Below are 10,000 nucleotides of genomic sequence, written 5' to 3' on the forward strand. Positions count from 1 at the left end.
TATTACCCGTTGTGAAAATTTAAAATCCTTAACCTTTTCAAACTCATTAATAATTCATCAAGTTTAAACAAAGAAATCCATGATCGTGACGGTGTTTGGATATCTGATCTTAATTAGCATAGATTTTGACGATTTTACTTCTCCATTTTCTTTTCTATTTTAGTTTCGATTGAGAAGGTGAAACACTCAAGAAAGTGTTTGACCACATTTCCAAACACCTCGAAGTTCGTCAAAAATACTCCGCTACACGTGTTGTATTTTCAACTCTCTTCTGGGTGTTTGGACATGTGACCAAACACGGTCTTTCGTGTTTGATATATTACTTCTCGTCCCTCCTCAGTTATTGCTAACTAGCTTGAGGCCGGTTTTAAAAAAAAATATTGGTCGAGTTCATTTTTGCAAGTTCATGGGCTGAGTTGCAAGCGAGATCCACGAAAAAAAAAATTGGAAATCAATATGTTCCCGGCTGAATACGTTTCGAAGAACCAGGTGTAATCGTCTAAGTTTTTAAACGTTTTGCTCTGAACTTTGGTCGAATAGCCCTGAATGAAAAAGTACGGGCGCCAGCAGCCCAAAAGACTAATTAATATAACCCCAGAATTTTCCGGCCTCAAAATTCGTATAAAAAATAGTGAGTGCATTGGTTTAAATGATGTTTATTTCATTTAACCAATACAGCATAAATCAGACTTTATTAGCTAAACTGCTACTTCTGTAAACAAAATAGATCACACCAGTTTAACGCAAAAGTATTGAGCATATTGTCGGAACTATATATATATTCAAACGATTTGTCGATACAAAAGTACTTTTTCTTCCTTGCTTTTGTGTTTTATTGCTTGTCTCTGTGGTCACTGGACTGTTTGCATGGTGGTATAAAGAATTCGTATATAATTAATAAACACCCCTAGATGGACAAAGGACAAACGTCGGGGCACTTGAGCCAAATGGCCCATCAGACCGGCGCTTATACCAGTTCCATAGCATGAAGAGACAGTATTTTTATTCCCCCCCTCCCTGGATGTGATGCTAGTCCGTCGCAGGGTTACCCCCCAGCATTAAATTCGCCAGTACCCAATTAAACACTAGGGTGGAGAGAGGTCTGGTGAAAGTTAAGTGTCTTGCCTAAAATATAATGAAATGGTGCCCAAACTAACCGATTTCTTGTAGCTTTATCATTTGCTCTGTTTAAACTCGCTCTCTCGTAAAACTTGTCCGTTTTACCTTAATTTTTTATCTTATTGCACTGTAACTGTAATCTGGATTGCTCGTTTGTAGGTTTGTTATGTTTCTTATTTTTGTTATTTTCTCCGCTCCTTTCTGGTCCCTTTCAGCAGTACCGAAAGTGTTAACTAATTTTGTCCACACGGGTGCCAAGTTAATTGGCTAATAACTACAAAGCGAATGGTTTACTTGACTCCCATAGTCTAACTACAATATTTATAAAACGAAAAGATATACTGTAAACATAAAAAGTTGTAATTTATCTGTAACTATAAATTATGACGAAATAAAGTACGTTTTGATATGTTATATTAAGAACTCAATTCATAATAATTATTAGTCAGTTTAGTTAGGCAGACTTAGATATTATACTTTTAAATTACGCTGAAGAATTTTTTACCGGGTATCAATAAAGCCCCTAAGTCAGCTCAACTCAATTGTATTGAACGTGATCAAGGAAGAAGGGTAACGCCTACCATAAAACCCGGGCTTTTCAAATAACGCCACCCAATTTCCATGCAATCCGATTGATTCAACTATCAATTATTTTCAATCCGTACGTTCACCAGTTAGAAACTAGCGCGCGCTCACACCTGAGATTGATTTCTCTTAAAAGATTTCGCTGGAGTGAATGCCACCTGTTCAATGATATAGACATGGGAGAGGGTTGTTTGGGTAAAGCAGTAATCTTACAATCAGGAAAACACTTCGCGTCACTCTCAATTAACGGACTAAGCTAAAGTGGAAGGTTTATTTTTTCCACCGATAGAAAGAAATAACAAAAAGTACTTTTAAGCAGCACTGCCATTTAAGCACTTTTCATTCAAATTACTCGAGATTTGCGTGCTTTTGTTCTCTGGAGATGATACGCACACTGATTGGTCAATAGGTATTGAGTTCTGTACAGGTGAGCCACACATAAAAAGCAATTCACAATGCATTAATGACTATTACAGTTTATTAAATGATTGTCACGGTTTATTAATTTCTTGGAAATCTTCAGTAGGGGCAATAATACGAAGCACGCCAAACCACAAAATTAGCGTCACAGAGATCAGGCGACGCACATGCGGGCCTCGCTTCAAAGTACAAGACAAAAGCGTGACCTTTCAACTTTACAGCGGCCATCATGAACTTGAAACACGCAGTCATGTGACGTGAGGACTAGAGTTGAATTACGAGTACTGGGACGCCCTTTGAATAGGCCTTTCTCAGTTTCCTTGTACCTCTGTTTCAAAACCTTTCTAAGTGCGAAACCATTCTTACTGAAAACGACTTTGATTTGCATGAAAAAAAAAACCTGTATTGCATGTGAATGGTTTCGCACTTAGACTCGTTTTGACAGAGAGGCAAAAGGCAACTCGGAAATGGCCTATTCAGGTATTCTCGGGACATGCGATCATATCACGAAAATAATAACGTTCTCTAAGGGTTCCGAGCAGTTTCCGAATATTCTCGGTTCCAGACCTCGCACTAGATATAACCGCGTCGACTTTGACGGGTTTATCCTTCTCTCCCCCCCCCCCCCCCCACCCCCACCCCTTCTACTCACCCGACGTCTCTATAGGACTACAAAGGAATTGCGACTGCGTCACCACCTTGGTGACGATTCACTGGGGTTGTGATACTATCGCTGAATATCATTTAAGTACCATTCAATGTAAAATTCCTGAATATCATACTCATCACAAGTTTTATTACTAGAGCTTAAGTGATATGGATATAATGTGGCAGGTGAACGGTACGGGCAGGAAAGCCTGTCTCTGTCAATCCCAGCGGACCTACGATTGAGGCCATCAAAGCCTAATCTAACTATAAATACGGTTAAATATGGACAACCATCGAATACAAATTTCACTTTCTCAAGAAACAAACATTTATCCCATCTTGGAGACCAAGAAGGAAAAGCAAGAAGGCTAGACACTCGACTGAGCTGAGGCCATCTTCTGATCGCAAACCATCTGCTGACCTCCAACCATCGGCTGCCCTGCAAATATCTGCTGACCTGCAACGACCGCCTGACCTGCAATCAGCGGCTGACATGCAACCATCGGCTGAGCTGCAACCATCTGCTGACCAGCAATCACCGCCTGACCTGCAACCATCGGCTGGGCTGCAAAATAGGTCGGTTGTGGTGGTTGCAGTTGGATTTGTCCGGTTCCTAATTGGCGAAAGGGGTACACTACCTGAAAACAAGGAATAAAAAAGCCACCAATTATGCAGCATGAATAATTAGGTTTATGTAAAACGGGAAAGGGTCATTGTTAAGGATATCTGGTTGGCGGAGAACAATTGGCTTCATGGATCATATCAGATTTCTACAAAAAGGTGTGTTGCCAAAGAGAGTCCTCTCTTTGCTCCTGGTCGCCTGAGTATAAATGTCGCCGCTCGAAAGCTGTCAAAAATTTTCAACCCTCCTCCGCCCCTTCTTTGATAGCTTGATATTAAGGCCCGAAAACCTCAAGCCCGGATTCGAGTGTGAGGTACAAGTAAACTTCGAATCACGTTTGATGCAACCGCAAGCCTCTTTTGCCACATGATGTAACTTCGTATCATTTCTCGCAAACTAGCAAACTAACAAGCGAATCATGTATTTATAGTTCATTACTTTAATTTAAAACAATAAACTGAAAGAAAGCGACATAACTGTTGCGTGTTATTTGTTTGGAATCACACTGAACGGACAGGAAAATTGACAAGGACAAGTAGCTTTCAGTTATTCTAAGCAAGGCAGCTTTGTGAGGCAGCATGGCTGGGTGGTTAGGGCGCAGGACTTGATATCCGAAGGTCGTGGGTTCAAGCCACGCTCTGACCACTAGGCTGGAGCTGTTTCTCGGTGGACCCTAGTTCAACTGACTCCTTGGTCATGCTTGCAAATAGCCAACCGGTCTGTCTCCCGCCAGTTGGGATTGTTAAGCCTATTAAGTTTATTTGAAAATTATATTTCTTTCAATTAAGTAGCATGTCTGAGCACTAGCTAGGTATTGTTCATGATGAACAACAACGCCGAGTTGGCTATAATCATCTCATATCCAACAAGCGGGAGTGGAATAATTGTTTCATTAAAAACGCCCCCAAAATATAGAAAACTAGACTACAATAAATATAAAAAGGCCCAAAAAATCACGCATATGCTTGCCGTGTTTGTAGATCATGGTATAATGGCTCATAACCCATGATGGCTTAGCCAATCAAAACTCTCGAATTGCATTATCCAATGATCCAGCTTTTAATAATGGTGGATATCCACCACTAGCCACCTCCACTTCGTAAGTCCACCACTATAAGTGTACCTGATCCTCTCGAATAGGCTCTCAGCGCTTTCAAAATTTCTCAAAAAAGTCAGATTGTAGATGAATCACAAGTAGCCTTTCGTTCTATTGGTAACTATGTGTACCTGATTATCTTGAGGAGGCTCATAGCCTGTGTCACCACAGCTCTTGGCGCTTGCAAAGGCAAGGATCATCTCAATGATGGAAAATAGAATTGCTAAGGAGGATATGGCCAACATAGTATTTTCCTGACGGGTGAACTTAAATTCGGTGTCCTTTTCTAAGAAGCGAGAAGTGATCATGAATCTCGCCTTCCGATATACCAAGCTGGAAATACCCCATTGGTAGTGGTACATTGTTGCTGCTGACATCACAGCGCAAGCCACACTGACTGACTTGAGGGCATAAATCTGAAAGAGAGCAAGAAAGAAGAGAAGCGAGTCAGAGTGAATGAGTACATGGCCGTGCCGTGTCGTACCGTGCCGTGCTGTTCCCTTCCGTACCGTGCAGTGCCGTGACGGTGCCATGCGGTGCCGGATGTACGCTCTGATGTTGTGCTCCAAGGGGGAAGAGCCCCCAGGGTTGTGCTGTTGTAGACCTGGCTTCGACAAACATTAAGCTAGTTTTTGGTTTATGTTTTTAAATATGGGAAATCAAGGACCATTGCTAGTCTTTTGGAAAAACCTTACTCAGAGAATGCTGTAGACAACTGTCTTACCAAATTCGGGGGGCGTCGTGACATGCGGGACAAAACCAGGCCTACGATGCCAACTGGTAACACCTTGGTTGAAAGAAAAGAGAACAATCAGACACTATCAGGATGATTTACAAAGAAAACATTTAACTAAAAACTGATGCGGGTGTAAAAGATGTTTACACTTCGTAAGACAGTCTCTGAGTATGTGTTGTCTTAACGCGTTTGATGGTCCGTGCGGCTTGGGTGCAAGTGGGGCTCATGTCTTCAAATACTTATTTTTATTTATTTAATTTTATTACATTACGTTGAGTTGAAGCTGAAGGAAGGGGTCGGTAGGCGAGAGGCTGTAAGGAAGGGATTCGATGAACAATAGAGCCTGTTTCTCATGCAATCACTGTATTCAGCCGGCGATAAAATTTTACATATTATGCCAGCAATGATTATTTTGGGCGAAATAGTGCCACCGACAAACGAATGAAGCATTCTGCCGGAATAATAGCAACAAAAACTGACTGACAATTGAGGGGCTTTAGGCTTGTTAAAAAGAATCTGGACACTAGTCCCTCAATTACACAGTACACAAAGCACATGCCCAAAGGTTTTGCGATAAATTCAACACTCTTCAGCTGCATCAGAGCGAGTGTTTTTGTTTTTGTGTTTTCTTTTGTTTGTTCTTTTTTTTTTCGTTACTCGAATACTCATTTAACAATAATCAAGGTAGAGTAATGGAGGATAACATTGAGGCGTCGCTATTGCTTCAACATAACAAGTGCTTAGGATATATATTAGGTTTTTCATGTTGACATAATGGAGCAAAATAATGAGTTTTTTTCTTTTTACCATACCAATTTGAAAGAGCTTGTTTCTCTCGGAACCACTGGAGTCTGCCACAAAGGTCGAATTGGTGATTCACCTTACACTGATATCAGTAAAACTATGGTTAAAGCTTTATTCGTATGGTTAAATCTCCCCACATCGCCAAAATTAATATTGAGCATAATTATCCAAATCTTTTGAAATCCTGCAACAAAAATAACTTAGCATTTTGCCGTTTAACACTGTTTTCTGTAACGTTTTATTGTTCACCGCTACTAATATAAACATAATTGTTAGCGAAATCATTATTTTATTTAAGTGTGGCAATACTGAATGGAGGTCACACATATTGGCAAAGTTGAGTTATGTCTGTTCAGCCCCCAAAAAAAACAAACATGTCAACCCTCTCTCCACCATTGTATAATTACAGATCGCATCCTAGGCGAATGCAGATCAATATTACGCGATATCGATATCCCGCGTATTTCAGCGGAATACGATCACTGTAGTGTCAACAGTTATAGAGAATTCTGTCATTTCTCACAGTTAATGTGGTTTTGAACCTCGCAAGTCGACTATCAAAAGATAAAATTTAAGGTTATGGCTATTGAACCACCAGACGAGTGCAGCCACGCAAACAGATCGATGAAGACTGAGAAGTAGTTATGCTTCTGAGCGAGAGTCTGGATTTGAGAGCTAGAATTTCACTTCATAGTTTTCTTAACTGCAGACCTCGTTCTTAGGCACCTCGGTTAAAAACGCCTTTAAGTTATTTCTAAGCTCACAGTCACAATTTTGAGCAATTAATTCTCAGCGATTAGCTAAGCACTCACTCACTCCCCTAGCAAACTGTAATTGACAGTTAAGCCGCTGTCACACGTTGAAACTTTTAGCTGAAACTCATGTGCAACGGCCCTGCAAAAAAAGTGTCAGCAGGCGTTGCACCGTGTAACATAAAAGGTCGAAAATTGTTCGGAAACGTTGAAACTGGTCTCGAAATGTTGTTTACATGGCCTTAGCCGGTTTTTGCTTGGCTTACGCAGCGTAGTTTGACAAGAGCGAGGGAGACCGGTTTCACAAAGTGGTGTTACACGGTGAAACTCTTGTTTTTGTCACCAATGCGATCGTTGCGACCCTTGCAGAAGTATAAAGCGGTTCTACTTTTCGTGAAACTTGTCTCGCAACGGAAGTTCAAAACGTTTCACGAAACCATGTTACACGGTCCAACGCGTGCTGAAACATGTTTCGGAACGCCGTTGCACACAAGTTTCAGCTAAAAGTTTCAACGTGTAACAGCGGCTCTATTCATTTCAGACTCACGGTAAAAATAAATTCAAGCTATGCATGAAGAAAATAAGTAAACTGACTAAAGACGGTGAATATTACAGAATGATTGAGCAGCTGGTGGTATAGAATTCGATTTTGAAAATGGTTCATGCGCTTTCTCATGGCGTGAAAGTTCACCGTGATTCCAGAATGATTCAAGTCTAAAAGTCAAACAAATAAACAAACCCTTAAAACTGTTGTTCCACAGAAGGCTAACTCGAGTCGCTGACACATGCATGGAACTTCGTCAAGCGAAGTATATAGCTAAGAAAATGAATTGTTCTCACCGATCGGAAGCCAGCTGCATGAAACGGCTGTAACCCGCAGGGTTTAAAAAATCTACGAGCAGTCTAGAGCGTTTGATTAAACGAGGGAGGCAACGCATGGAACCGTGCGACCAAGTTAAGTCTACTTACAATGGCAGCTGTCCAAAATGGCGCCATCAGAAAGCTGGTATACAAGTATCGTACTTCAAATCGATCTACTAAACCAAGAATCAAGAAGACGGCGGTCATTACGAGCTGAAATATGGAAACGACTTTCAAATCCTGACTGTTGTACGCCATTTTACGTCAAGTTGTTCAAAGTTGTAAGAATTATTGGAATCAAACCTGGTGTGCGGAAAATAACAGATAATTTTCCGCATACGTGACTTACAGTAACTGATAAAGGTATATGAGGCAATTAATTCGTGACAGGTTTTTTCTTCTTTTTATTTAATGTAAACGTTAACTGTGGTTTTGGCGACTGAGAGAAATTTCATATGCAAATTTGTAAATATGCAGATACTAATCACACGCGCCTCTTGTATGGTCCTTCTGTGGTATAAGCTGAATTTCAAAATTCAGGTCTATATTTCTTTCAGTCACTTCGCCAAACTGTAAAATGGGGCATAACAGACGATTCTTTAAAGTCATCTCTATCGTTCAGGTTGTGATGAGCGCCATCTTTTTGGTGCTTGGCATGGTGGATAGGTATGAAGTCCGCTTCGTATACACCAGCTACGTGTTTGCTCCTTGTTGGATAGCTGCTCTTGTAAGTATTTCGGGTTCTTGTTTCTCATTTAGAAGTTGTCTTAATGTTATTTTAAAAGAAAGTAAGCTAAGACGGTTATAGTTAAGTCTGGGTTAGTTTTAGTAGAATCCTTCGATCATGTGACAGTGGTAGGTTATCACTGCGTGTTTATATTCTAACAAGTACTATTCCAAGCAGTCCACGTTTAACAGCGATGGAGAGAGTGATTTATCACGTACTATTTATTATTTATCTCAGTAGTATAGGAGTTGGGAGTATGAGCTCTTTTTTCATTATGAGTTCAATTTTACGCTCAATTTTGCGGTCAATGCTAAATCTTTCAAAAAAATTTACAACAGAATACAGCTGCAAAAAATTAATCTATATATTTTTCTTATCAGTAAGATTTGTGAGTAAACTTTAGTAGTAAACTTTGTAAGTAATTAAAACTTTGTGAGCAAAGTTTAGTACTAAACTTTGTAGGTAAACTTTATGAGTAAACTTGATGAGTAAACTTGATGAGTAAACTTTGGTAGTAAACGTTAGTAGTAAACGTTGTGAGTAAACTTTATGCGTAAACTTTGTCGGTAAAGTTTGTCATTCAGATTGTTTTAGTGTGTTGATTTTATAATGCCCGTAAGCATATGATTTTATTCCATCGTCTAATAAATATCATTTGTCATCGTAGCATGAAAATGACACTTTGTTCAGCTTATAGCTATAGCTTGCAAGTTGATGATTGTTGCTTCGAATGGGACGTATACAAAACATGGACCCCAGGTCCATGGACCACCCCTGTGGACCCGGTCCATGGACTACCCCTGTGGACCACCCCTCATTTTGTACCCTCGATATGTTTTACCAGCGGAAAAAAGTTTTAGGCGAAAGAGAGAAGTGATCCTCGCACTTATCTGGAAAATTTAAGCACGAACCCGTGACTAGGAGCGAACAGTTCCCTTACTAAGCCTATGTCACGGTATTTTTACAGACCAGGAGCCCATGTACTATCTATTTAAGACTACTTTTTCTGCAAAAAGACAAAGACAATTCCTGTTCGGTGACGATATGACGTCAAGCTAGTTTCTTGTGATAATATTGGTCATCGGGGTCCAGCAGGAGTCTCATTAGCGGGAAATTCAATCAAAAAATAAATTGATTTAAGCAATAGCCGGTTACAGACACTTATACCACCTATTGGTGGCTCCAAAGGGCTTCGTCTAAAAACCGCTTTTCTGATATAAGTTCATTTCATTCATAGTCCTTCACCGGAACAAATGAGCCCAACAAGTTCAGCTGCTCCCAACTGAGTGACTTCAAAGCTCAGTTGGTAGAGCTTTGCACCGGCATCGCAGAGATCATGGGCTCGAATCCCATTCAAGCCCCCTGAATTTTTCAGGCGTCTATAATTAGAGACAATTGCATATAAGTGTGAAGATTTTTGTGCTTGTAATTTTGCAAAATGAGGGGTGGTCCACAGGGGTGGTCCATGGACCTAAGGTCCATGTTTTGTATACGTCCCTTCGAATGGTTTTCATTATATGATAGATTTGTTTGTTGTTTAATAGAACATCTTTGTAATTATCATGCTTGATATTCTTTTTTATGACATTCTTTTTTTATTTCCTTAGCTGTTTTATTATTTTGATCATTG

The 10,000-nt window shown here is 40.1% G+C and overlaps 2 protein-coding genes across 5 annotated transcripts in view; one reads left to right on the plus strand and one right to left on the minus strand.

The window, feature by feature from the left end:
* The window catches only part of LOC137977792 (uncharacterized), a 65,434-nt gene extending 57,456 nt beyond the window's left edge, over positions 1-7,978 (minus strand). The window contains exons 1-4 of one of the 2 annotated variants that reach the window (XM_068825127.1): positions 7,752-7,978; positions 5,215-5,277; positions 4,622-4,906; positions 3,230-3,410 (exon numbers count right to left, since the gene is read on the minus strand). In XM_068825127.1, coding sequence (XP_068681228.1) covers positions 3,230-3,410; positions 4,622-4,906; positions 5,215-5,277; positions 7,752-7,901 — 679 coding nt within the window. In that variant the 5' untranslated portion in view covers positions 7,902-7,978. The remainder of the gene's footprint in view (positions 1-3,229; positions 3,411-4,621; positions 4,907-5,214; positions 5,278-7,751) is intronic. The other variant, XM_068825128.1, reaches the window with a different exon arrangement.
* A 167-nt stretch (positions 7,979-8,145) lies between these two features.
* The window catches only part of LOC137976145 (uncharacterized), a 20,488-nt gene continuing 18,633 nt past the window's right edge, over positions 8,146-10,000 (plus strand). For all 3 annotated transcript variants that reach the window (XM_068823435.1, XM_068823434.1, XM_068823436.1), the window contains exon 1: positions 8,146-8,370. In XM_068823435.1, coding sequence (XP_068679536.1) covers positions 8,221-8,370 — 150 coding nt within the window. In that variant the 5' untranslated portion in view covers positions 8,146-8,220. The remainder of the gene's footprint in view (positions 8,371-10,000) is intronic.

Source organism: Montipora foliosa, chromosome 11, assembly GCF_036669935.1.
Source record: "Montipora foliosa isolate CH-2021 chromosome 11, ASM3666993v2, whole genome shotgun sequence".
NCBI classification, from domain to species: domain Eukaryota; kingdom Metazoa; phylum Cnidaria; class Anthozoa; order Scleractinia; family Acroporidae; genus Montipora; species Montipora foliosa.